This window comes from Lepisosteus platostomus, chromosome 20 (genome assembly GCF_059453375.1).
Source record: "Lepisosteus platostomus isolate fLepPlt1 chromosome 20, fLepPlt1.hap1, whole genome shotgun sequence".
Classification (NCBI taxonomy): Eukaryota; Metazoa; Chordata; class Actinopteri; order Semionotiformes; family Lepisosteidae; genus Lepisosteus; species Lepisosteus platostomus.
Window position 1 is genome coordinate 17,339,138 of NC_142630.1, and position 26,867 is coordinate 17,366,004.

Consider the following 26,867-nt stretch of genomic DNA (forward strand, 5'->3'; position numbering starts at 1 on the left):
GCTGGAACCTCACAAGCTTCTGTGGGAGACTCTGCCTCCCTCTCCTCTACTGTGACATCAGCTCCCTTCACATCAAACACAGACTGATGTGCCACATAAAAAAGACTCGACAGGTGGATTGATACAACAACAGTCACATTTTCTCACCACTTCACAACATGCACATATAGTACATATTGCAAGATCGTCGACTGTCTCAAACTTAGAACACATTTCAAATATATCATCCCAGCAGACGGGACATTCTCTGCGGCCACAAGACAAGACTGACTCTGACAGCGAAGGTCCCTCTGGCCTGGACACTCGTAAACCGGTGTAGTGGAGTGGAGAGTGCTGATGTGGAGGAGAGGGGTGCAGAAGATCCCGACAACCAGGCAGAGGGAGACGATCAGCCAACACGACTTAGCAGAGCAACACACCAGCGAGCTCTTCCCCGCTTTGAAAGGAAGATCTTGGAACTGACTAAAAAAAAGAGCTTAATTTGAATCCTAAACTCCTACTGACACAGGAGGAGAGAGAGAAAACATTATTTCCAGAGAAAATTAAAGTTCTCAAAAGTAAGCAAAAGCACCACGCTAAAGAAATGTATTACCTTAAAAAAACAGAAATGCTTAGGTCAGATGAACAATAAACGTTTTTTTTCCCTAAAGTAATTTTATAAATTTAATTTCAAGTTTGTTACAAATAAAACTTAACTTTACTGGTCATTAGTTGGTGTGTTTTGTAACGATTTAGCAGTAGCGATGAGTCCGCTTGTTCGTCCGGAGTGCCTCGTTAACAAAGGAAATTAAAGCCGCACTAATGCGGGAGCGTCCTGTTTCAAACGCGTTCCATTTGTTTCGTGATTAACTGCAATTGAGTATCTCATTAATAACTACGCACTCTCATCCGGTAAACTGTAGCCTAAATGCAGTCCTTAAATTAAAAACTAACATTAATTTGTTTAAATATAAACAAGAAACAGCCAGAAAAAAACTGTGGGGAAAAAAATAATCTAACAATGCACTCACTTAAGATTGAGGTCCAGATTTACCATGTAATCTTTTTGGATACAAATTAATTTAGGCAATAAACTGCTTTATTAAAATCTAACAATTTAAATGTAAACAAGAAACAGCCAAAGTAATAATTATTTACTAACGTGGCCTATGTATTAACCTACTAATCAGATGAATTGAAATGTTCTGATGCACAGTCCCCTGCAGTTCGTGCTAATTAGTACAACCGGATTAAGCACCAGTTCAACTGAACTTTCACTCCAATTGAACTCAGAGCTGGAGATGATCTCCAGAAAGGACCGTACTAACTAAACCTCAACTCTAACTCGGGAAGTTCGTTGCAATTGACCCTATCTACTCGGCGGAAACAGACTGTGTGCTGTTCAAAAAGCCTCACTTGAGTGAATGAACCTTCAGTCGAGACCGGGCAGGATCTAAAGCTATCGGAAGACGAAGTCGTGTAGAACTGAGCTTGGTGAAATGTTGTTGCCGTTTTTAAAACCGTTACATCAATCTCTTTTTAGTTTGGAAGGAAATATGCGACTGTTGAACTGTCAAACTCGCAAGACAAAAAGCAACCCTGCAACACTGGCATTAGCATAAGATAATCATTCAACTACATCCACAACCGACTTTGTATTTCTCGTCGTTCAGCTGTTGCATAAAGTGTATATTAATTACCCGCAGGAACATAGTCCTCGTCGGCACCCGAGGAGTAATCTTCGGAGTCATAATCGGAATAGCTGGTGGCTCCCTCCATGTGCACCGAGGAAAGAGCGGTGCTTCCGCCGAGCAGGTACCCGCACCACCGGGCTCGAGACACAGCACGCCCCGCTCTCGCGGCCTGAGCGTCGGCTACGGCAGCCTGGCAGGTTCACGCTGAGCTGCGTTCAGAAAAGACATTTCATCACACATTGAACTTTAAACAGGTTGATCTTTAAATCAACCAGGACGTCAACATTCAAAGCAATTAATAATTTGTAAAATAAACACAGCAGTTAAAACACAAATACATTTTAAGGGTGGCATAATTGAAATGGCTACATAAAACAACCGTGAAAAAAATAATCTAACAATGCACTCACTTAAGATTGAGGTCCAGATTTACCATGTAATCTTTTTGGATACAAATTAATTTAGGCAATAAACTGCTTATTAAAGTGTAACCGTGGTTGTATTGTGTGCTTCTCGTAAACCACTACGTACGCCGCTTCAAATTTTTTTAATCACCGTCACATGATTGGTTGTGGCTTCACTTTAGCCCACCTCGATGAGGGGGTTCTCGCCGGTGATTGCGTGAGAGCCTTGTCAATCAGGACGCGTCACAGAGGCAGAGGGGTTACTGCAGGTCAAACGGTGGGACGAGGTGACGTCGAACCGCGAGTTTGTTTTCACTCCCACCCAGGAAGAAGGTGTGCGACTGGCGACCAACTCCTGGAGTAGTTTGTTGCTCCTATTTGTTCACCTTCGTGTTTGGCTTCTTCTTCCATGGCTTGAGCAATGCAGACGGGCAGCTCTGACGGCAACTATGTAGGGTTTGTACAACAAATTCTCAGCTTGCGTTTGGTCCCAAGGGTGGAAAATGGCACCCATTGCTACAACGGCACTTATATGTGCGACTTCTCAGGTAAGAAACGCGAACGGAGTTTTCCCACTCTTTTTGAAGGAGAGTTAACTGTCGTAGTCGGGACACGTCGCACGTTTCATCGCTCGTACCGCAGGGGTTAGAGCCGGGTCTACAGACTCGATGAAGGGGTGTTGTTTTGGACCGAGTTCAAGATGGGAACGGTGTAAAGTTACTTACTCTGCAGAGAAATCCTGTCGAGTTTGCACGGCACAACGTCTCACAACACCTTCCTCACAAGGAAGTGCTCTCGATTTTAATGTCGTTGTCATGTTACGTTAGTGGCACAACTGGGATGTTCAGATAACTGTGGTACGGTTTTGCCTTTAAAAAAAATGTTCACGCTTGAAACACATCATTATGAAGTTATTTGCGTCTTTCCTGGTAGATTATGCTTCTGTGAGACCGTTTTTCTTTTGGTTACATGTATTCACGTCTTATGAGGTGAAGTTTTGTTTCTGCGGCCAGTAGATTGGTTTGGCTTCGTGCAGCGGCTGGTGCTGCTCCCTGCCGGCTGGTGGTGTGATGTGCGGCAGAATGGCAGCGGTACCCGTTACTGATCGCCGGTCACTTTCCGCTTGACCGCTGTGGCTGTTAGAATTGTGACTGAAATAATAGAGAGAAACCTGAAAATTATAAATGACTAGAGACGCTCTCACCTACTGAGAAGTGATTAAAATATGTGTGAAAAAAACATCAGTGATCCTAGGAGACTCTTTAGTAAGCAAGTGTGTCTCCATGTGTTTTGCCAGAGCTGCTGCTGCTGCTGCTTCTTTTTATTTCATGGTGTCAGGAGATCAAAATAAGCACACGAGCCTGAGCCTATTGACCTCTGTCTGGATTGACCTGGAATGTGGCTGTGGAGTTTATAAGCACCACTTTGTTGCCCGCCAAAGCCTGTTCACGTTAGTGTGCTAATCACGTGTCAGATTATTCCTCAGGGTCACTACAGCTTCAGCGTGAGGCTGGGGGCTCTGCGCCTGGTGTCCCGAGACTCAGCAGTCCGTGGTGTCGTTTCAGAGATGTGGTACGGCGTGCTGCTGTGGGCCCTGGTGTCCTCCCTGGCCTTCCACCTGCCCGCCGCCCTGCTGGCCCTGGTCACCCTGCGGCAGCACAAGGTGGCACGCTTCACACCCCTCGCCATCCTGCTCATGAGCATCGTGGGGCCTGCTTTCGGGGGCGTCCTCACCAGTACGTCACTCCTCCTTTCTGCTCGCCTTCCTGATAGTGCACAGTGCGTGGAACCCGATGCAACTCACCGGGACTCGTTGCCTCGTTCTGAATTGCAGAACATGGCGCTGCGCATGCCTGGAAACTCAGTCTATTTTGTGATGTAAATTGGAGTTACTGCGCACATGTTACAGTATTTTTATTGTGGTTTGAAATGCACTAATCAATGTCGATCCTTTCTAACCCTGAAATATAAAAATAGCATTGAAGTTCCCCTTTAGAAGTGTCCGTATGCTAGAGAAACCAGACAGTGCTCATGCATTTCCCCATCTTGCTGCCTGCAGGTGCCGCTATAGCTGGTGTGTACAAGGCGGCTGGGAAGACCATGATGTCTTTGGAAGCGCTTGTTTTCGGAGTGGGACAGTCGTTTTGCGTCCTGGTGATTTCCTTCCTGCGGGTGCTGGCCACGCTATAGCCCTGGGGTCTGGGCCAATCGGAGCTGGGGTCGGCTGGAGACCGACTTTTGTCGAGAGTACAGCTGCCCACCCAGCTGCTCCGAGGACTGGAACTCCCCAGCCTGGCTGGCTCTCCGTTTCTTTGTGGCCCGACTGCAGGATGTCATGCTTTACCCGTTGTGCTTTACACAGCGGAGAAACAATTTCTATGAACAAAATGGGGAGTTTGTTTGCTACTGGTTTAACCCCTTCTTCAACGGGCAGAAGTCACCAGCACTACAGGCAGAGCTACCTTCACTGCAGGATCAGCCTCTTCCTCAGACATTGTGGACATTTGCTCAAACTTGAGTCTGGTAAGAGCAGGTGTTTCTCATGGAAGAACCCTGATCTGGTGCTGTATCACCTTCAGAAAGCTCTTTCCACTACATGCTGCAGCAGCCCATAGGTCTGAAAAGCTTTCCTTCTGGTGCCACACAAAACCCTGTCTTCTAGGCATTCCAGTTACTGCTTATAACGGAGACTCCTTGCATGGGAGGGTAGGACTACTCAAGTCGATTACACTACAAGTCACCTTTCAGACACGATCTGCTCGGGAAAGTGATACTGCTTTATAACCAGTGGAACTTTATTAAAGTGGAAAATATTTGTGTTCTCAGTCCAGCATCTCCCTTGTCTGCTTATCAGCATTAATTAAAATAAAAAAGTGAAAGGAATGCTAATTATTCTACATTAGTCATATTCTGAATCATTTTAAGAGCACCAGTACTTCAAAATGTTTCTTTGCCACAGATGTTATCACAAAATGAAGCAAATTCTAATATCTAAAGACAAACCAGTTGCTTTCCACAGCAATAACACACACTAGGCTCCTGGACTCCAGAGGAGTCAGTTGTTTCTTTAAAGTGGATGATGTGGGGAAAGAAAACAGACCTAGGTGTCCTTTGGAAGCAGGAGAAAATCTGGAAAAAAACATTTTCATATAACTCCCCCAACATCAAGTATCAAACATGCATTTTGCTAAAATTTAAAATTAATTTTTAAATAAAATAAAAGATGCACTAGACTAAAATTTAATATCACACTTAAAAGGTAAGGTTAGGAATGATAGGAAATGTTCACAGGGATCGAGCAGCATTTCCAAAGGCTAGCAGGTGGGGATGGACAGATATTGTCTTTAACCTGTTAACCAGAACTAATGGTCAGATTCTTAATGCTATTTACAGAGATGGCCAAGTTGCAATTCATCAGCCATTCCCGAGTAGAGGATGGCAGTCAACGTCACAGTAGACTGATTGGTGCTCGAGTGTAGACAGGACTGGACTGTCCTTTAGCTCAGTCGCAGCTAGTTCTAGCTCTGAAGAGCTACAAGTCAACAGGTCTTTCTAGCTTATCGTTAATTGTCACTTTATAAGAACATGGTTACAAAAGAGTGGGGCCATTTGGCCAGTCTAGGTCAGCTGTTTACTAATAGTTAATTGATCTGAGGATCTCACCCAGCTGTTTATTAAAACAAATCAAAATGTCAGCTAAATTTAGCAACATGCATAGGCAGCTCATTCTAGACTTCCACAAGATTTGCACAAAATGTAACGTTTTGATAAATGTGGCAAGTATAAGGAATATGTCCAGTTAATGGAGGACTGACCAGCTATGGTCTTGGACCTGGACCATTGGAGTCAATGCTTTGATTCCAAAGGGTTTCTACATCCATTAACAGGTCTGGTCTTGGTTTCAGCTCTGGGAGAGAGAGAATCCCAGGGGTTGCTGGGCTGTGCAGGGTCCAGGCTCATACTGCTCTAGAAAACTCCTGATGGCTCAAGAGGAGGTTACTTTTCCTTACTCTTGTATTTCTTTTGGCAGTGGCTACCACCGAGTGTGTTTGTGATGCGCTGAACAGACATTTAACAATGATTCAAGTTAGTTTTGAGTGCAGGGCCAATTTAACTTAATTTCACTAAGTGCCAATTATTGCCTGTTTTCATTAAAGTATCTGACTTACAAACCTGGGAGTCTCTTCATTGTTCTTGTTTCATTTATTTTCAGTATGGTTGATCTGTACTTTCAGTAGTTGGCCACACTTCATACCTTCCACGGTTTGGCAAAAACATAGGTGTAAAATTTACGATACAAGAACGGAATCACAAGGTTGACTTACTACTGTGCAGCCTGACCCAGTAAAAATGGTTTTACCATCTTCTGCAAATTGGACTCAAAAATCAGTCAACTGAATAGTCATTCCACACTACAGCCCACTGCACTTAATCTCTGCAACTGTTCTTCTGTAAAAAAACTGTTGTAGATTCTGTAGTGTGTGCAGGGTGCTGACCTTGCCTGTTCTGCTATGAGAGCTTTCTGAAACAGAGGTGTTTGCCATATATTTGACAAGGCTTAGAAACATAGCCCAAGTATCCTTACAATCACAGAGACCTGACAGCTTCAGGGGCACTGAATAACACCGCTGGATTTCATTCTTCTGAGACAGTGGACTTGAAAGAATTGTTTTATTCAAAGTTACTGTACTGTATAGTATTTGCAACAGAACACTGGAAATTTAGAGAACTGCCACTATCAACAAAGAATGAAAAAATGGTTATAAAGACAGAGCCTTTATGTCACCAGTAAATAGAATTTGCTACATTGTATATTGGTACATATCCACGATCATAACACGGTCCCAGAAGTGGAAACGAGAATACAAAAAAGTATCTGTTTTCATTTATTGTTTCAATATATGATGCATTATTATACATTAATTTCTAAATTCAGACAAGTTTCAAACTTGCTTAAAACAAAAAATGACATCTCTGCCTGTGACCAGGCCCGTTCACACCTTGCTCTGCTGGGTTTGCCAGAGCAGAAGATCAGTGCTCACTCAGCAGGGCTCCACTCACGCCTGTAACTCGCATAAAAACAAAGTCATGTAGCTTATACACATATACAAAACAAATTTACAAAACAAAAGGCATGCTCCAGAAGGCACAATAATTTGAAGACAACTTAATTTCATAGTACAGAAATTCGATTAAATATTGTAAACAATGTGTGCAGACAAGGCCACATGAAGCTGTTCACTGCATAGGGAAGGAAGGGATATATTTTCACAGTATCTGTGTCTTTTTTAGGAAGAAATCAAGTTTGCATGCAAGTTCCAAGATTAAAGAGTCGCATGGCACATCTTTGAGACTTTGGAAGAAAAACCAGTATAAGGAACCTAACTGGATTCCTAGCGCAGTTTCGCTGTGGCAGGAGAATACATAGACTTCCCTCCCTTGAGTGAAATCATACACATGAAACGGATACCTTTCATGTAGCCCCAGGAACCATCTCCTACTAATGGTTTTAAAGTTAAGACTTAAATAAAATATAACTTATATTTTATGTGCCATCTGTCAAGAATCAGCAGTGCATGTCCAACAGACTCCTGGTAGCAGATGCAGGTAGAAGTCGCTTTAGGTCTTGCAGTGGTTGCACAACACTGGCACGTACTCTGGCTGCCAAGTCAGTCAGGAATCGCAATCGAGGAGGACTCTGTTCAGAAGTCTTATCTGGGAGACGGTCTGAGGGGGAGTCTGCTGAAGACCACAGCCGCACCGGCCACCTTGCAGCTCTAACTTCAGCACCCCACACCTCACTAAGAATTCCCTTTTTCAGAAAATCAACGGTTCTTGGCTATCAGATGAGTGATGAACCTGGATGCACGAATATGTCTGCTGCACCTATCTAGGCAGTGGCTGCATGAGACGGTCTTCTCCTTGAGGGATGCCGCAGAATAAGAAATCTGAACAGACTCCTTTGTGTTGGATGACTTTACTCAAGTCCACAGTGGGTAGGGAAGTCCAGTGAGGGGCACAGTGCTCTGATCATTTTGTGCCATTGTGGTTTTTGCGTAGTGTTGTGCTCCAGAGCCCCCCTGCCCTCCCCCATCCTCTGGGTTGGTCACAGCACACAAAGGTGAATGGTGTGTCCAGCGAGAGGACGCCCTGAGCGCTCGGCCACCGCCTGCTTCGCCTGCTCCACGCTGGGAAAGGTCACCAGGGCCTCCCCGCTGCGCTGCCCGCTGAAGTTATACAACACGAGCACCGCGTCCGGCTGGAGCTGCAACACAAGAGGCACTGTCAGCGAAAAGCAGGAGCCGACCCGAGAACCCCCGGGCCAGGAGCGCACCCCTGGGGTTCCAGTCCTGCCCTAGCACCGGCTGGCAAAAAACCCTGAAGCGAGACGGGAGAGGAAGGAGTAACATTCCCAGAGCCCTGGGTCTGATCAGAGAGGAGCAGAGCAGCGGAGAGGCAGCCAGAGGGGATTAAAAACGGGGATTAGACACGACTCTGCAGGCTGTTTAAGATTCACATCAGTGTTTCAGTAAAGGCAGCTTTGCAGACTGAGGGAGGATTGAGAAGACCGGCCACTATGGGCAACACTAGTGTCCTGCCAGCGTGTCTGGAGGCTGGCAGCACGAGCTCCTCCTGCCCTCGGCTTGGCCAGCAGTGCTCACGGATAGCTGGAAGGCTGGCAGGTGGTTAATTACTGGGCCACTGGCAGTAGTGTGCCAGACCTGACAAAACCACTCTAAAACCACACCGCTCAGGAGGCTCGGGTCCAGAAAGCAGGTGAAGGCAGGAACAGCAGAAGACAGCTGCTCATGTGCATCAACGACACAGCATTACTCGGATTCAACAGGAGAGGGTACACATTACCCAGTCACTCTATGACTAATGATCATGAAACCACCTGCTGTGTTAGATATTTTGTGCCCTTCAAAGGAATTCCAAATGATTGTGAAATTCTGAAAACTGGAAGTGATAGATCCAAATCAGAAAGACTGGAGGATTTAAAATTGAAAACATTCATCATAACAACTTGAACCTTATCCAGGTTAGCAGATTCGAACAGACAGAAAAAATCCTTTCTAAACAAGCAGAACAGAAAAGGCCGTTAATCATTAATCACTGATTTTTGTTTAGTAAAGCACCACCCAAAAAGCCCAGGTTATTATAAAGTCCAGCTAGTGCAATCCATGCTTGGTCTTACCTTCTCCGATTTTGGAAAGGTGGGGCAATTACAAACAGAGCCACTCTTTGGGAGGCTGAATCAAGCTCCGTGCCTGATCGCTCATCTGAATTAGGCTGCTGTAGTCATCAGGAGCATACTACAGTACAAGTGTGACACACGCGACAGTCAGCAGATGGACTAGAACAGTCTCCCCCCGGCACACACACTTCCAAACACTCGCAGCTCCAAGCACTGCATATAGTTAGAGCACAGAGTTTCCACAATGCCATCATGCACAGGCTGTGACCAGGACCTGCTGTCTTTTGTTAGGTATGCAATTTGCTTTCTAAGCGTGTCAAATTGTAATGTAATTCCACCTCAAATCTCAAAAAGCAAGCAAACAAAAACATAAGAGAAACTGGAACAACACACACATGCATTCTTCTGGACCTATCTTACATAACCTGATCCTCCACGTACATCAACACTGCAGAAGCAGGCTGTGCCAGAGGAGGTCATCAGCTCTCCAGTGAGATGCATGTCAAGCACAATGATTGATCAACTCTGGAGAGGGAGCTTGAGCTCAGCTTGCGCAGGTTCTCCAGGTCACGGCAGTGCTCAGCGCTCTCCTGCCTGGAGGGCTGTTGTCTCCTCAGTCTCTCTCGGGACCTTAGCACACCGCCCTCAGAGAGGGCTGTGACATGACATCACCACACTCCAGACCCAGCCCCTGGCTGTCATGTGGCAGCAGTGCTTGCGAGTTGCCAGATCTGCGCTAGACGTGTCAAACTGAGACGTGTCCTGAAAAGGGAATAGCCTTTCTGTACAATAACCCTTCTCCAGTGACGTCACTCCAAGAAGCTACAGGGCTGTGAAACATCAGCAGGGCCAGATGTGCCAAACACAGAAGGAAAGAGCAGAGCCCATTTCTTGCAACAGCTTCTTAGTATTCAGATTGCTTTGTCCATGATCTATACTCGATCCCTTGCAAGTATATCAGAATGGATTCAGAAGTGGTGAATGTCAAAATGTAACTGAATTTTCTGGTGCTTCTATGGTGCTTTTCTGAGTTTGGAAAAAGCGCAGGTCTGGTAACTACTGTATGAAGAACAAAAAAAAGATAACTAAAAATTCCCAAATTAAAAAAAAGACACCTCTGAGGGACTACAGACAAGGGATGTCCTAAGAAGAAGAAAATGGTCTATGTATCTCAGCACCACCCCGACTCCCATCAAACTCAGTACAAGGGATTCTGTAACAGCGACGGCAACTCGTACCGGCCACCGGGGACACAGCCCCCATCCACAGCTGGCCCTGGAGCAGCAGGACAGACAGAGGTGACAGTCAAACTCCTGTCTCACCGATTTCAGGAGTTCACTAAAAGGGACCTCTGATCTCCCTTACAGGAGGTCAGCAGATTAGCTCCTGTGGCTCACATCTGAGGACCACCCCGAGCTAAAGGACTTCAAAACACAGACCACGTTGGACTCACTACTCTTTTTCAAATGTCTGCTGTTCGTTTTTCATTTTCTCACATGCTCTCCGTTGTTTATAACCCCCAGATAAAAGTAAACATATGTAGATGAAATGATAAAATTCTAGATAGCTGGTCTTGTTCCTCAGTCTGGTAATACAGCTAATATTCAATTCAAAATACTTTATTCATCCCCGGGGGGGCAATTGAATACACCTTCTTCAATTTCATCTCCATTCCAGATCCAGTTTCCCTGTGGAAACCTGAGTTGTCTGATCAAGCAGGTAACCCCCCCACAACTCTGTGAGGGGGGCGCTCGACCAGACCAGGCCGGTCTCGGAGCCCACCCGTGCAGGCAGACAGCGAGGGATGCTAATCCTGCTGGCACGTCCAAACTGCGCGGCCCTGAACACACAGCGTTTCACACAGAGCACGAGCTTCACGAGAGGAGTTTTCGGCCACTTAGGTGTTGTGTTCTGGCAGGAGGCGAGAATGCTGCTGATTGAGGCTGGGAACACTTCAAACTGAAGAACATCCAAAAGGCTCAGAACTGATTAGTCGTCACTTTGCAAGAAGAGGTGACGGGCTCCAACACGCCCGGCAGGAGAGAGAAGAATTCTCATAGGGATACACTAGCCCATTCATCAATGTTCTTTAAGAAGAGCCTAATCAAGCTCATACTGTAATTTTATCCTTTTAAACAAACATTTGCACAGCTAGAATATACTGCCAGCTGCGGTTATGCCTGTATAAACTTTGACCTGTGTTGGTGGTCAGGTATACCACATCCTGCTCCCTGGCCCCTGGCTGAGGAGGAGCAAGAGGGCGGTGCTCAGCAGCAGTACTGACCTGGTACCCCTGGAAGAAGCCCAAGATGTCCTTGACCCCCGTGTTGAAGGGGAGCCCCTGCATCCTGACCAGGGCGCCTGGCTGGGCCAGCATCTGGGTGGAGGGGGGCTGTGCGGCCACTGCTGCCGCCATGGTGCCAGGTGGGGCAGCAAAGTACCCCAGTGTGGTGGGGGAGACTGGGGGGCTGTAAAGAGCCAAAGCAGAGACACCAGCATTAGTGCCAAACCTCTTCCAGACCACACATACCACACACACTGGGCGACAGAGTACGTGTCAACAACACCTAAAAATTACAACCCCTGTGCTTAACCACACAAAGTCCCAGCTGATAACTAACTCTCAGTTACTATGACAGCCTGGCCAAGAGACTCACACCACTGCAGCGCAGGCAGAGAAAATGGCCGACAAAAAGCATAAATCACAGGACAGCGGCCCACTGCAAGGACTGGCGCCCACGGGCAGTAGCTACTCTTGGGTGGTTTACTCTAGCAAAAGTGCTACGATTGGAGGAGAGCATGGAAAACTGCCCTAGATTAAAGAGAGGTAGGTGGTTCCCCAACTAAAGGTGTGTAAAATCAACACAGAGAGGGCCATCCAATCAAAGAGCAAATGCAGACTGAGATTTGCAATGCTGTCCCACTGTCTTTCGTCAAGTGCGACTGCCCTCCGAGAGGGGGAAAGCCCCCACCCCTCCCCTGCCTGCTGGGCTGATGGCTCAAGGACCAGAACGGGCAGCGGGGGACTCACCTGGGGTAGTAGGCGGTGTAGTTCATGTTCATGTTCATGTAGAGCTGGGCGTGGGGCTGGGGGGGATAGTAAGCGAGGGCGGGGGCAGCAGCGTGGGTGGGGGCCTGGGGGGTGCGGGGCGTGGCCAGCAGGGCGGGGGTCTGGTACAGCGCGGCCTCAGCAGGGAACACTGCGGTGGGCGCGGGGAACGTGGTGTAGGCCGGAGGAGACAGACCTGGAGAGACAGAGAGGAGCACGAGCCAGTCACAACAGCCTTTGATCAACAGCCAAGATCATGCCTTTTTCCATTTGTTCCTTCTCCAGTCTGTAAAGAAGCAGTCCTCTGCAGAGGGAAGCCCACATTTCAGTTAATTAATCTCCTCTCCCAATTCACCCTGACTGAGGCATGTCTCCCATGGTCACTCAAACAGAAAAACCCTCCCTACATCTTCATTAACTAGGACAGCATGCTCCTGAGGTCAGAGGTCAGAGGTGCTGCACCTACCCCAGTCCCCTGCAGGACAGTCAGAAAGAAAAACGAGGGTCCACTTACATGGTAACTTACAGGGTGGGGGCGACAGGCCACTGCGGTTCAGAGTGCCCCCCATCAACACAAAGCTCATCTCCTCCCCCGAGCACTGGAACACCTCCACATAGCGGTCCTTCATCATCTTCTTGTGGCACTTCTGGGCCACCAGAAACGCCCGCTCCGACGACTTCATCTGGATGAAGGCATCTCCTGAGGGACGGCCCTGGACACCCACACGGGGAGAAGACGGGGAAACAGGTCAGCCTCCCGCGCCGGTCTGCTGGGTCAGCCAGCACTACCGAGAGACATCGCTTCACTTCGATTGCATCTATAGATGAGCCAGGACTGAAATCATACCGGCTTCATCATTACCACCTGATCACTTGTAAAACCTCTAGTGGATCAAATCACAGTGCAACAGGGCAGGGAGGCTCACGTCATGAAAGCACCAACCTGCCCACTTGCACTCTGTATATTTTATTAAAACCTACTATTTCTACGGACACGTACAATGTTTGAATTATAAAGATGTGGGTTTTAAAGTTTTGTAATGTGTTTTATATTCATTTGTTTTCACAAGGGGGATTTGTAACAAGCTACCCAGCCATGGTGTTGAAGCTGACATCCTGGTTTCTTTAAAAAAAACAGCTGGTTAAGATCCAGGTATCATCTAGATACTAGCAACCAATCAAGCTCAGACTGGCTCCCTGTTTGGAACATCTCTTCTGCTTAGTATGTACTGCAGCAGCTATCAAGGAGCTGGTGACCCAAGAGACAGTGAAAGGGTTGACTAAACAAAGTAGTGTCCAGTGTCGGGTCAGGGTCAGCACACACAGGAGGGAAGAGTGTCCAGATTCGGGTCAGCGCTCCTCGGAGAGACGAGTGTCCAGTGTCGGGTCAGGGATAGCACCCGCGGGAGGGACGAGTGTCCAGAGTCCAGTCAGGGTCAGCACCAGGGGGAGGGACGAGTGTCCAGTGTCAGGTCAGGGTCAGCACCAGGGGGAGGGACGAGTGTGGTGCCAGAGAGAAAAGACAAGAGCGCTGGACAGACCCCCACCTGCTGGTTGAGCACCATGTGGACGCCATGTGGCTTGATGTCAATGGTGAATTCACCCATGAACTCCAGGATGTCCTCGATGGTGGCGGTGTAGGGCAGGCCGCGCAGCCTGATGCAGTCCCGCGTGCTGCCCGTGGCAATGAAGGGCTGCGGGATCACCGGCAGGATGGGAGGGGGCAGCGTGGAGATCAGCGGCGTGGACATGTACCGGTTCAGGACCTGGACACAGGGAACAGCAAGGGGACAAGTGCACATCAGACCAGCCTCTGCGCAGCAGGCACCACCCTCAATGCACTGAATCTCCGGCCGATTAATAAGAGACTAAAATAATAACAAAGATCTAACTGGGCAAATTAACGTTTTACTTGCTGTAAAAGTCAGGTGCTGCCTGGGGAAACTCCCTGTCCTCTATGGTTTACTTCCTCCGAGCACTTTATAACCACCTTGACTTATAAACCACATGGTTATTATTAAGGCAACTCATTTAACCTGATAGCTCTAAAACTGGGGAGAACAAACACCAGAGGATCCCCAAAAACCAGGGTTACTCCCGCAGCACCCCCTCTCTGCTGCAGAATGCACTACATCTCATCAGCAAAACCTTGGATACAAAAACAATAAATGTCCAATAGGATTGAAGTCAGAAAAATGTTCAGTAGAGGGGCTGGATTTAAATTGAAAAGGGCATTACTACAGAAGACAATCACTAGTTTGGTCCTTTCAGCTCTATTAGACTTCAGCGATTCCTGTAGTACTTCCTCCTGGCCAAGGAGTGGCACTGCACTGCAGTCAGACTGCTGCAGCAGTTCAGGTGAGGAACAGGGAAGGGGGAAACAGGCCTGTTATGCGGTGCAGAGACCGGCGAAGACCGTACCTGCTGCACCTCGGCAGCCGTGCTGCGGAACAGCTCTATGTATCTCTTGCCCAGGATCTCCTTGTGCTTCTTGATGGCGTTCTGTGCGTACTCCTCGCAGGCGAACAGCACAAAGGCGTCTCCTGTGGGACGGCCATCCGGGTACTTGACGAAGAGCAGCCCCTCCCGGCCGTCCGTGACGGGACACTCCGGCCCCAGGAACCCCAGAACGTCCTCGGGTGTGGCCGTGAAAGGCAGACCACGCATTCTGATGATCACCTGGTTCTCCTTGGACAGGAACTGGGCCACCTCGTTGGACGTGCCTGACAAAGAGGGCACAGAGTATTCTCCACCATACTGAGACTGCCCAGTTAGTGAGAGAAGCAACAAACTCCTGACATGAACAGAATCAGAAACTTTACACTGTTGGGATCAGTTCGCTCCCACCCTGAAAGATCAGCCACTTTACACTGTTGTTTGTCTGGCATACTTGGGGGAACTTAAGACTCCATGTGAAGAGCAGCAAAGACAGGCCAGTCTCCTAAAGTACCAGCACAAGGCCACAGATCCATCGGGATCTTTTTAATATTAAACTTAAGACCTTTAGAAAGTGTTTAAATTGTCTAGAATCCATTCAATTAGTGAATTAGGTGCTCATAGGAATCTACAACAGGAGCACATGACAGCTAAACTCACCACCGGCGATCTTTAGGAATTCCTCCCCAGTTGCCTTGTAGACCTGCACAGGGAAATGGAAAAGTGGTGTGATTTCAGAAGGTCCTGCGTGGGCACTCTGTGCCGTACTGTGAGATGAAAGAAGGGGCCGGCCCCACCTCGATGTAGCGGCTGCCCATGTGGTGCTTGTGGCGCTCCAGGGCCAGGTCGCGGTGTTCCTGGCTGACGAAGCGGACCAGCGCCTCCCCGTTTCTCCGGCCCTGTGCGTTGAGGCACAGCGCCACGCCCCCCCTGAGAGAGAGGAATCGCAGATCCAGGAGTCACGCTCCGCAAGAACACGGACAGAGAGAGAGCCAGGCAAGAGTCGCGCGCGAGATGGCAGAATCTCGGCTCTGAAGCAGGAGGACAAAGCTATCAACACCCCAGAGGGGCACCGTGTTAGAAAACAAAGGCTCAACAAAAATACTTTCCTAAGATGCTTCCTAAATGCACCAGTGCCAATATCTAAACATCACTTTGTTCATAGAAATAGAAGGAGAACCATAAGAAAAGGCTCCTTTGGCAGCCTGGGCTGCTCTGGCTCTCCCGCTAAGCTCCTTACTTGGCGATGTTGAGGCCCTTGAAGAAGCGCGCAATGTCCTGGTCAGAGGACTGCCAAGGCAGGCCCCTGGCGCGGATGACCGTCTCGCTGTCCACGGCCTCGGTTTTGCTGCTGTGGAGGAGAGGCCTGGTGAGAGTGTGACGCGGAGCTGCCCCAGTCCACAGCCCACCATACAACTGCCCCACGAGACCCACCAGCCCCCTCCCCTCACTTACCAGGCACCTGTCTCAAACTTGTGCTTCACTGTTTCACAGCTGGTGAATTTGTGATCTGCAGGAAAAATTTAATGAAGACTGAGCAGACTGGTCCCATAATAAAATCACAACAGAGAACTAGTAACTGCAGGCCCTCGGACTGGCAGATTAGGAACTGAATTAAAAGATGCTGAGCAGGCAGGAACAGTACAGAACTCTCTTCAGGTCACAGAAATCCTGTGGTTAAGATTTCTGGCAGACGGCAATTTCGTACTCCAAAAATTCAAATGTGAATCCATTCCCTTCTACATGTAAAAATTGAACTAAAGCTGCCATCAATGATTGTTATGATGAAAGTCTACAGAGAAATTACTGATGTCTTGAATACAAGCAGTCAAATAGGATTATCTGGGACATTTCTGTGTTACATTATTGTGTAATCCTTCAGATTTCTTCAAACCAGGGAACAGTTTACAAGTACAGTGCAGCTCTCACAGCACCAGCAATCCCACTAGTCTGCCAGCAGAGGGCAGCCAGGAGCCATGAGCGGTGGACTTACTGTAGGGCTTGGAGAGAAGGTGCAAGATCACCATCACCATGGCTTTCACCTCCTGCACCCCCACTGCCTTCTCCATGAGCGAGGGCAGGCACAAGTCTGAGCGGTGCATTAAAGAAAAGGCAAAACTGAGCAGGTGACGGAACAGAAAACAGCTGGCTGCCAGCTTTCAGGCATTGTCTGCACTAACATCTATCGATATTTGTCTCTAGCCATTGTGCTGCAAAGTTACATTGCCTTCAGCCCAGTTTTCAGTTATTAAATTGAACCAATCACTGGTCTAATTAAACCACTTTAGTGGGATCTTTAGCCCATAGTCAGAGATGGGTGTGAAGGACCAGGGCTCTCCAGGATCCCTGATGGACCACTGCAGCTTGAGGACTGGGAGGACTCTGTCCATCTGCACTTAGTCGTCTGACTATTTCAGCTGTTTGCAGTGACTGTTGGGCACAAGCCCCAGGTCACAGCCCTGTCCCCAGCGCCACGCAAGGATACACTCTGCCATGGCAGACGCACAGAGGTCCTTCACCGCGCCCGCGTTCGGACAGCATTTGTGAAATTCTTTCCTCAGATCGACGAAGGAGTAGAAACAATCAGCCAAGACCAGGTTCTGCAAAGAGAGAGAATAAGTACAAAGGAAATGGAGGGGAAAAAAGAACTTCAGAAGAAAAGCCCTCGAGACATCCAGGAAACTGCAGTGCTGACATTTAGCAAGGAGGAAACCCTCCACAGCTGCCATGTGAGAGAGACATGCGATATGTGACATCAATCATGTGACCTGGGCTGGGGTCACGCTCACCTTCTTGGAGGCCTCAGGGTGGAAGGCTTGTCGGATCAGGAGGGGTCCATCTGTACAGAGCGTGTAGGAGCTCCTGCCCAGAGCCTGCAGCTCACTGGATATTGACTGCTGGAACTGTGGAGGGAGGACAGGGTGGTGAGGACAGACACACCCCTCTCAGCCGACAGCACTGCTCCTTGGCGCCCCCTGTGGACAACCTGCCCATTCCACCAGCATCAGTAAATCTCCCCCTCCTGAAAACTGATTATCCCCTAGGATTCACTCATATCCACTTTGTCGATTTATCATTTTAATTTTGCAGGGTGTATTACTTATTCATTCACTTAGAATTAAAAATGTCTAAATAATTTTACATTATTATTCAATATTATTTTATTTCCTTCCTTTTGATCTGGTAAATGAACTGTGTGAACCGTACGCGATTGCCAAGCTAAGCCAAGAGATATCGAATGTAGAGAGAGGGTATCTTACTATAACTTACATTATAGACTGTCCAGAAACACTCTTTCATATACACATGCTGCTTTATTTTTAAAGAACTCAAATGACCTCACCAGTGCACAATTCAATACAACATGTATAAAAAATGATCTTCCTGTAACCCAGCCCTACAAAGCCATTTGTGTAGGGCTGAGGAGCCAGTCAAACCCGTTTCTGTTGTTATGGATAAAACCATTTCATGCAGGCAAGTTTGAGATCAGCGATTGCCCTCAGGAAGCATGAGAGACATGCTGGCAAGATGAATTTACACTGTTTCCCCACACTGTTTGCAGTAAACAGGACAGTGCAGACTCATGCTTGGAATGAGTCCGATCTCAGAGCTATCTATAGTGTCGTTTAGGAACATCAGTCACCCTGCACAAGCTACATTTCAATTTGTTGCTTGGTAAATAATGTTCAAGGTCTGAACACAAATACCCCACCTCCCTCAGGATATCAGATTAAATTCTTCCTGCTACATTGTTGTTGCTCTTCAAAATGTACTGTCTTACCGACTTTGAAGTAACATGCCTGTGACGCGCAATACTCACTTCACATTAACCCTGAAACTAATCTGCTTTCCCACAATATCAGATAGAAAAACATTAGTTCCTCCTTTAAGTTATACACACGTCTTAATTTTAAAAATCCATTCAGAAATTTGACAGATCAAGACTCATTCTGCACCATAATTGTAGTGCAAACTGCCACCTGCAGTTCCCTACCATGTTACTTTATAACCAGTTCAATTACCAGATTTCTAAGCCACAGACAACACCAGCAGAAATCAGGAAAACCACAGCAACTACTTCAGACAGGACAGCCCTCAGCTCGAGTAAAGGGGCCCAGCACAAGCCAGAGTGTGTTCCTTTGGGCCTCTGACAGAGAGCAGACTCCAGCCTGATGAAGGTGACAGGTCACTGCCAGAACAGTAACAAGTCACACCCTGGGAGAGGAACGATTACCTTAAGTTGCATTTCAACATTTTTGCATGACAGCAGGCTCAAGTAGGGTAGCACTCTCGTACTAAACTGAGGTGCATGACCAGCAGGTCTTGTTGCCTTTTTGGGTTGATGAAGAATCACCCAGCTGACGTGAGCTTATGCCAGCATTCCAATTTAAAACTGATTGTCCCCATGTTGTTGAGGTGCTACAATCAGAGTCACTATTCTAACCACAAGCTCCATCTCCGAGAGAGATGCATCTCACAGTGTCCCAGGACACACTAATGAGCGTAGTTACTAATTGACAAGTCACCCACAATAGTGAGTTGGCCCCATAGTGTTGTGTGTGCTCCGAGTTTGTAAATGACAGCATGCATCTGTGATGATGTAATAAACTTGTGTAAAACTGGGGACCCGCTCTCTGTCTGCTGTTAGTGAGAACAACAGCCCCCCTGTTCCCATGGTTCCAGGTCTAGTCACACAGCAAAGAAGTACCTAAAATCACTGCAAATGGAGATTTCCAATAAATGAGGGGGCCCACCATTCCACCTTCTCTCCATATAACTCCAAGAAACTGGCTGAAATGACAGCTTAAATTGTAAATGTTAACCCTGACTGGAAGAACTCTTAAGAGATTAATTCTCTATACAACACCCTCAGTTAGGTGGCGCAAATTACATGGATGAGTACTCCAGGACTCCAGTGCGGCAGGCAGCTCTCCACACGGCACCAGGAAGCATTGAGGACAGCAAAACAGAAAAACTCTGCCGGGATACTTAGTGCTTCTGCAGGGTCACGTGCACAGCAGGACAATGGCTGGGCACACCGTTTACTCAAGGGTAGCTCCCTGTGCAAACACAAGCCCAGAGACCTGCCTTCTGTAAACACCTTCAAGATTAGGGAGCTCAGCAGTGGTGCAGGGGAAGGAGCAGAAGATATTCAAGCTGCTCTCTCCTGCTGGTCTCCCGCACCCCCACCACCTGAACAGGCCCAACTGTGTTACACCGTCTGATCAGAGAGCTGTACACCAAGTAGAGGAATGTCACTCGACGACCATCACGTTCCCCCTGCTGTGTACCTGCCAAGGGCACGGCTGGTAGCAGCAGGGCTGATCTTTAGCCCCGCCGCTATCGATTGCCCCTCCCGGCTCGGGGCTGTTTGCTCTGTGAGGCCGCGGCGTGGCCGGGCAGTGGGGGAGGGGTGTGGAGAGAGCAGCCGGAAGGGGAGCAGGCTGGCAGACTCGCACTACCACCACTGCCTGGAGCTCCACCATGACGGGCACACACGGGCCCTCAGCGTCAGTTACAACAGGTTCCCTTTCCTGGACTTCCATCTGCCCGTCGCCAAACGTCCTCAATGAATCCAGATATCCTGCTTTTGTTTTAAAAAATCCCATATGAAAAATATCTGTAAACCTGCTCTGTTTAGCAGCTGGAAAGAAAGGCAGAGTCAGGTCAGCACTGGCCACACACTGGCCACAGCTGGTTATCCCAGACGGTTCCTCACACAGTTTGACTGCTCAGGGCTGCGCTGTGCTGCAGGACTGGACTTGCTGCCAGTCTTGCGCAACTATGCTCGTTTGACTACAGAGCAAACATCTTCCAGAAGGAATGATCCCACAGTTCCCAGGCAGTCAGACTCCAGTGCAGCAGCTGAGTAATGGTCACAGTGGGAGATAAAGGGCCTCCAATCTGTTCAAATAGACTGAGGCTTTGTCTAAAGAATCCATGAGAACCAGATTATTTATCCAAAATCCTCAAAGGCATTGAAAAAGTCAACACGGTAGTCTTCTACAGAATAAACTGTGAAACACGAACCAAAGGACACAAGTCGAAACTACTTGGAAGTTGCATTCCAAGTCGGAAACAGGAGGAACGTCCTCAGGGAAAGGTTGTGGGAGTCTGGAACAAGCTACCAAGCAGTGGTGCCGAAACCAGTGTTGACAACTGGGCCTCTTTCTGAGCCACATGGATGGGCAGCATGGCCTACTCTCCTTCACATGTGTGGAGATGGGAGGAGAAGGGTTCTCTCATGTGTGGCTTCTCACACTGCTAAAAACAACAGGGTCAGAACCCCCTTTAGAAAGAAAACTTCAACAGCCAGGGGTCAGAAAAGCCAAGCAACCAACATCTGTAATATTATGAATATGAGTACTCATAAGAATAATATTCATAATATTCTTAAGACTACTCTTATGATTAAGAAATACTTATATCTCTTTATAAAAGTAAAGGTTTGAACACAGGAAAACACATGGATGCTGGCCTGGTGAATTGAACAAAACTGTTGAATTAAAATCTGAAAAATTTATAGGGGCTCAAGAATGAAGAAGACTGCAAATATTTAATCATCATGACTACCATCCCCTATTCATCACTACACTAACCAGAGACAGAGGTGCAAGGCCTCTAGTGCCCCAGGCATGGCTAGCAGCTTGCAGATTTCGGACAGATCCTCATCCTCTAACCTCGTTGGGTCATGACTGAGCAGAAAACTATAAATAGCTTTTTCTCAAGACCTTCATCACTTGCAGCTTACTGAAATACCCATTTTTTGTAAATCAAAAGCAATAAACTAATCTAACCAAGAACAAGGAATAATTGTGAAAAAGAACAATAAATCCTGAATGTGGTCCTGGAATTCATTTTTGCCGCTGTCCTCTATGGACATTCAGAGAGCTGCCCTTCACACCAAGAAGATACTGGGGTTGCAGTGCAGCGAGGCCCAATAGGTAACCATCTCAGATGATGGGCTAGGGCACATTTTAAGGGAGAGAACCAGATCAGCTTCCTTCTGGCCTTTGGACCAGGACTGGACCCAATTAGCTTCTTTCTGGACCAAGGTCCAAAATAACTTTTCATACTATTCCACTGACAAAACATTTGTCCCTACAATTTACTCTATAGCAATTTACTCTACTCTTTGCCTTTGTCTAAGAAATATTGTAACCCCAAACCTTGGCGCGTACTTTCATGAATCCTGTCACTGCTTACTAGCTGAAGAGGGGATTTCCTTTCAAAGACCTGAACACAGTTAACTCCAAGCAAGACCTCAGTGGGAATAAATGACAAATCTGCCTTGAGCAGACAGAGGACTGAGCACCAGCATAGTGTGGTTCTGGGAGTCTGCACTCTGCTAGCACTGCCCAGAACAGAACAATCCTTTGGATTGCTTTGCTCCTCACATTCTCACGATTCAACAACAGCATCAATAGCCTCATGAAAAAGACATCGGACTAACAGGCTGTTATTACTCTAGTTCCCTTTTCCATTTAAATGATTTCTGTTTCACAACCTGCTCAACAGCTAGCCCCTGATGCAGGAAGAGGCTGCAGCTCACAACATGGCCTGGTGACGTGCACATTCAGCCATTACACTGAGCAGAGAGGACAATCTCAGCCCAAGGTGTAGGACTGAGCAGAACTGAGCCTGCACTGCTCCTTGCAAAGGCCAGGAGCTCACTTTTCAAAGCTTTTTGCAAACACAAGATGCAGATTTCCTTTTGACATCTCTGACTCCAAGATACATCAGAAATAAACTTCCTGCACTAGAAGAGATGAAGTGCTCCGCAGCACATTCCAGAGGTCCCCAGGTGACCTAGAGAGTCTCTGTCGTTCTTCCTCAGAGCTGCTCTATCAGACCAGCTTCACAAATTCTCCTGTTGTGCTTGGGCATCATGCAGAGGCTTGAGCACACATCAGCAAGCAACTGTGGTGGATAAACATCTCCAGCAGGAGATTCCCATCCTTCCCACAGAATTACATCTCTTTTTCAACATCTTCCTGGTCCCAGATCATACAGTCCTGACAAGGGCTTGGTGAGAAATGCATATAGACTAGTAAACATTTCAGACGAAAACGTCTTCAAAAGCACTCTCTTCCAAACACTGGAAAATACTATGATTAAAAGGAAGTTTGAATCCCAATAGGATTAAAAAGAGAGGAAAACCCTTTCATCAAAATGTATCAAACAAAAATAAAGAATTCCCATAAATTCAGAATAGTTTTGCAGACATACACACTTCCTTAAACAAAACAAAAAAGCTGCAGCACTCCTTAATTAAGGAGCTGAGCAATAAAAAAACAGGTTCCCTCCAGTAGCTGCTGTGAAACAGGTCTGATAAGAAAGGAGTGTGGCAGGTGAGAAGCAGACCTGCACTAAACACACAGACTGACATCCTGGTGAGAGGGGGCTGAGCTGCGGCAGGGCCTACAAGCAGGTAACACTCTGCCTTCCAGCTGTCTGCACAGCACAAGAGCCCCAACAAGACCAGGCCTGCTACAGCTTATCATCCCAGCCATCACCCACCCCAGCACCAGCTGGCATCTTCATCCCTGCTGGAGGGGGCGCAGTCCGGCCGCCACGCACCAGCCAGCACCTCGCCAAGCAGCACACGCTGCTGTTACTATAATTCTGCTCAACTCTACCAGGGAGAGCAAGATGGGACTCTCGTGCGGGCCTCCTCTCCCCAAAGAGACACTGGCATGTCCATGGGCCTCCTCTCCCCGAGAAACTGACACACCCGCGGGCCTCCTCTCCCCAAAGAGACACTGGCAGGTCCGCGGGCCTCCTCTCCCCAAAGAGACACTGGCGGGTCCGCGGGCCTCCTCTCCCCAAAGAGACACTGGCAGGTCCGCGGGCCTCCTCTCCCCAAAGAGACACTGGCAGGTCCGCGGGCCTCCTCTCCCAGAGACACTGACACACCCGCAGGCCTCCTCTCCCAAAAGAAACACTGGCACGCCCGCGGGCCTCCTCTCCCAGAGACACTGGCACACCTGCTGGCCCTCAGTGCTTTTCAAGTACCACATCACAGACAGTCCCAGCCACCTTCCCTGTGTGCCCCTTGGCAGATATAGGATGTGAAACTAAAACTATAAATAAATGCAGCAATTACAAAAATTCCTTTGGTCAAGAATTTTAAAATAATGTGCATTTTACAACAAAGGAAAATAACTTACATAAATATGCACACTACCTTTGGCTCAAAGCAAACAGTTTTCCCCCAAAGGAATATTCCTGCAGGCCCATTAAATCACAACAGAAGGGCAGCACCTTGTTCGCTTTTGAACAAGGGTAACAGAAAGAGAAGTCTCAGCTACATTTTTGCTCCTGTACTCTGATCTGTATGTCCCCTCACAAACTCAACTGCGCTGCCCCGTGTGCTGAGCTTGAACCTGCTGTCTCACAGCATCACTCATGAAAGGACACTGCAAACTAGGTAGGTGTTCATGCCAACACACCATAGGGCATGAAGGGAACAAAACATTTGTGGTGAAATCAACAACAAACGAACTCCTCAAGACTATCTGTAAGTTAAATGCCGGCGCACTGTAACAAGAACGGTCTTGTCACTGTTTCAGGCTTCTCCCCGAGAGTGCGTGCTGTGAAATCAGCAGAATCCTGCCCTGCAGGTATGTCAGCAATGACCTCTAGTGCTAAGCTGTCAGACAGGTTTCTCAGACACCAGGAAGGGCTCGGTTTCTTTCGTAAGAAAGGCCCATTTGTTTAAAAAAGACGGACAGCTACACTTCCATGCCGACTAGAACAACATATTTATTTTACTGCAATGGCTTATGAATGGAAGGCAGCCTAATAGAATCAAATTAGACAGGCCACAATTTCAACCAGTAATACCCGGAGCGATTGTTATCTCTGTGTATCCCACCCAGAGCTCGCGTGTTATCTCCCCAAGAAATGGTGCGGGAGAGAGATGGACACAGGTTCCCTCTCGTCGCCCAGAACGGTGCTCACCTGTTGCAGAGCTCTGTCCAGGGGCTCGGCCTTACACAGCTCCTCTAGCGTCAGCCCGCTCTCCTCCTTACACTCCTCCGTCAGCTCCAAAGTGTCCGGTTTTACAAGACAGCGGTGTAGCTTTCCCACCTGTCAACAGACAGCACGCATTCAGGTCCACTTTACCGTTTTGTGGGCGCTTCACCCACGGTTGAAAGCTAGGATCGGCTGCTCCGATACACCCGGCTTTACTCCTCTAACAAAAATGCTGTTGCGCCCAACAAGAGCACAGCCGCACGGCTGAGATACCAATTAGTTCAATTACACGTTGCAGCTGCATGGTTGCTAGCAAAGCAGTAAATTGCACAGGCAGTCCCGAGTCTTCAACGGAGTTTGTGCCGAGAAGACTCAAAAGGTACCGTTTTGTTATTCTAGCTTTTTGGACAAGCGAACAAGGACACCCTCCCCTGTCGGATTATGTGACCGATTACTGTCCGGTTTGAACAGAAGAACCTCAAACCCAGCTAATGTCTTCATAGTTTGCTACATTTCGCAACATTATTCACACATTGGCGAATAATATCCTTTACAAAGTTACAAAAAGGGTACCTTTCTTATATACAGGGCAGTTGCCAACACACAAGTATTAAGAGAAACACGAATCAGGTCAGACAGTTCGTACCTTTTTTTCCTGCAGATCCACAATTTGCCACACCAAGAGAATTAATTCCCTCTCATCCGAACCCAGTCTACCCCCATTTGCACCAGCTGTTTGCCCAAAGAACACCACCAGAGTATCACTGTGCGAAGCCATCAGGGACCACAAGGAGAGAAACTACAATTGAAAGCAAAGATCAAATAAAAACAACACGAGGGTTCACCTCTTTCCGAGTGACAAGAGAAAAAAAAACAAAAGAGAACACAAATCTGGAAATTAAACTGAAATTACAAACAAAAGGAAAAGAAAAAAGAGGAGAGTTTTCACAGACTACACGACTCTGAAGAGCGCGGCCGCAGACTCTACCTGATCCGAAACGCGTGTGCGCTCTTTCCAGCGTTACTGGTCGAACTGGTAGCCGACAAAAATCCGGGTTTCTTTCACGTTAACACCATAACAAGCGCCGGAGGCTTTTTTTTTCTCTTCTACTTTTTCCCCTGAGTTACCTGCGCTTAGCTCAGCCCCTGGGTTAGAAATCAATCTCCCAGCGGAATTAGGCCATTGGCTGATACCGAGAGGTAAGGGTGGGACACGACACATCCAACACCTCTACGGCCCGGTGTGATTGGGCTGCCGGAGCTCCTGGTCCCAGGAAGTGACTGGAGGTGTGTTTCTCTCCCCCCTCCCCCTGTCGTGCCTTCACCTTTCCTCACAGAGGTGTACGGCTCTCGGTCGATACAGCGTGCTGTTTGTTTTTCTTCAACATGAATGTTCTCTTCCTTGACCTTTTACCTTTTAAACTGCACCCCCAGCCCAGCGGCGCACAGAGACTTTCCAGCGCCTGCCCGCACCGCGGTTCTGCTGGTGTGGGTGGTGTAAACACTTCTCTACTGCGGTAGTTGAAAAAGTAAAATCAGAAGGTGAAGTTCTGTGCGGAATGTCAATTCTGATTGAAGTGATCTCTTTCAACGTTAACGCCTAATAAGCAACCGTAACAATCATGACAATTTTAGGGCAACCCCTGGCCACCCTGCTTGATTGTCCTGAGATATTGAGCGACTTTTTCTAATTGAAAGGGCAGAGTGCAAGATTATTTATTTGAATATGAAGCAGCAGTTCTCATAGATTTTATTAAAATAACAAAGGTTACAAATGAGAGAAGGACATTTTGCACTCCTTACGGCATTATTGTTAGAAGGAACTCCCTTTCAGTTGTTTCTTTATCAGATCGAATGAAACATGCTTGTGAGAATCAGTTTCTTAAAACAGATCATCATATAGGACGGCAGCTCTCTCACCTCCTTGCTGCTGGGTGTGTCTCACAGCTGTCGAAATGGAAAAGTTGCTCTACTGGATCGGCGATCTTGGTGTAATGTCACCACTTGCCTAAGGAATGGATTTAAAACCAAGAACTCCTGAATGATTAAATAAACTCGCTATCGGAAAACACCCCCTAAATATTCAGTTTCAAAAGAAACAAAAACACAGAAGAAAACCAGTTTGCAAT

At 47.6% G+C, this 26,867-nt stretch overlaps 3 protein-coding genes across 8 annotated transcripts in view; 1 reads left to right on the forward strand and 2 right to left on the reverse strand.

Annotated features, from left to right (window-relative positions):
• Positions 1-2,230, reverse strand: part of cfdp1 (chromatin remodeling protein CFDP1) — a 36,068-nt gene extending 33,838 nt beyond the window's left edge. Inside the window, exons 1-2 of one of the 2 annotated variants that reach the window (XM_088614075.1) lie at positions 2,084-2,229; positions 1,680-1,882 (exon numbers count right to left, since the gene is read on the reverse strand). In XM_088614075.1, coding sequence (XP_088470201.1) covers positions 1,680-1,758 — 79 coding nt within the window. In that variant the 5' untranslated portion in view covers positions 1,759-1,882; positions 2,084-2,229. Of the gene's footprint in view, positions 1-1,679; positions 1,883-2,083 lie in introns of both variants that reach the window. The other variant, XM_088614076.1, reaches the window with a different exon arrangement.
• Positions 2,231-2,337: 107 nt separating this feature from the next.
• On the forward strand, positions 2,338-6,249 carry tmem170a (transmembrane protein 170A). Its single transcript, XM_088614078.1, has 3 exons — positions 2,338-2,625; positions 3,643-3,813; positions 4,137-6,249. Exons 1-3 carry the CDS (start codon positions 2,499-2,501, stop codon positions 4,265-4,267), a joined length of 429 nt encoding a protein of 142 aa, XP_088470204.1. The 5' UTR covers positions 2,338-2,498; the 3' UTR covers positions 4,268-6,249.
• Positions 6,250-6,950: 701 nt separating this feature from the next.
• esrp2 (epithelial splicing regulatory protein 2) lies at positions 6,951-25,939 on the reverse strand. Of its 5 annotated transcripts, none has more exons than XM_088614073.1 (17): positions 25,727-25,939; positions 25,385-25,537; positions 24,724-24,852; positions 17,550-17,663; positions 17,246-17,360; positions 16,754-16,849; positions 16,216-16,270; positions 16,001-16,111; positions 15,558-15,690; positions 15,421-15,463; positions 14,746-15,047; positions 13,872-14,090; positions 12,851-13,037; positions 12,307-12,520; positions 11,560-11,743; positions 9,276-9,393; positions 8,203-8,342 (listed from the first exon to the last, which is right to left on the reverse strand). In XM_088614073.1, the coding sequence occupies exons 2-16, from the start codon at positions 25,514-25,516 to the stop codon at positions 9,304-9,306; spliced, it is 2,124 nt and encodes a 707-aa protein (XP_088470199.1). In that variant the 5' UTR covers positions 25,517-25,537; positions 25,727-25,939; the 3' UTR covers positions 8,203-8,342; positions 9,276-9,303. The 5 variants fall into 5 exon arrangements, with proteins under 5 accessions (XP_088470200.1, XP_088470199.1, XP_088470198.1 ...); XM_088614072.1 differs by having other exon boundaries at positions 12,839-13,037; positions 16,001-16,108; positions 25,727-25,932; XM_088614070.1 differs by having other exon boundaries at positions 12,839-13,037; positions 25,727-25,928.
• Positions 25,940-26,867: the final 928 nt, after the last annotated feature.

Coding starts and splice junctions, on each gene's coding strand:
- tmem170a (XM_088614078.1), top strand. CDS start 2,499: ATGCAGACGGGCAGCTCTGACGGCAACTATGTAGGGTTTGTACAACAA. Junction 2,626..3,642: donor TTATATGTGCGACTTCTCAG/GTAAGAAACGCG, acceptor GTGTCGTTTCAG/AGATGTGGTACGGCGTGCTG. Junction 3,814..4,136: donor TTTCGGGGGCGTCCTCACCA/GTACGTCACTCC, acceptor TGCTGCCTGCAG/GTGCCGCTATAGCTGGTGTG.
- esrp2 (XM_088614074.1), bottom strand. CDS start 25,516: ATGGCTTCGCACAGTGATACTCTGGTGGTGTTCTTTGGGCAAACAGCT. Junction 15,691..16,000: donor AAGGGCCTCAACATCGCCAA/GTAAGGAGCTTA, acceptor CCTCTCTCTCAG/GGGGGGCGTGGCGCTGTGCC. Junction 11,744..12,306: donor TACACCGCCTACTACCCCAG/GTGAGTCCCCCG, acceptor GGCTCTTTACAG/CCCCCCAGTCTCCCCCACCA.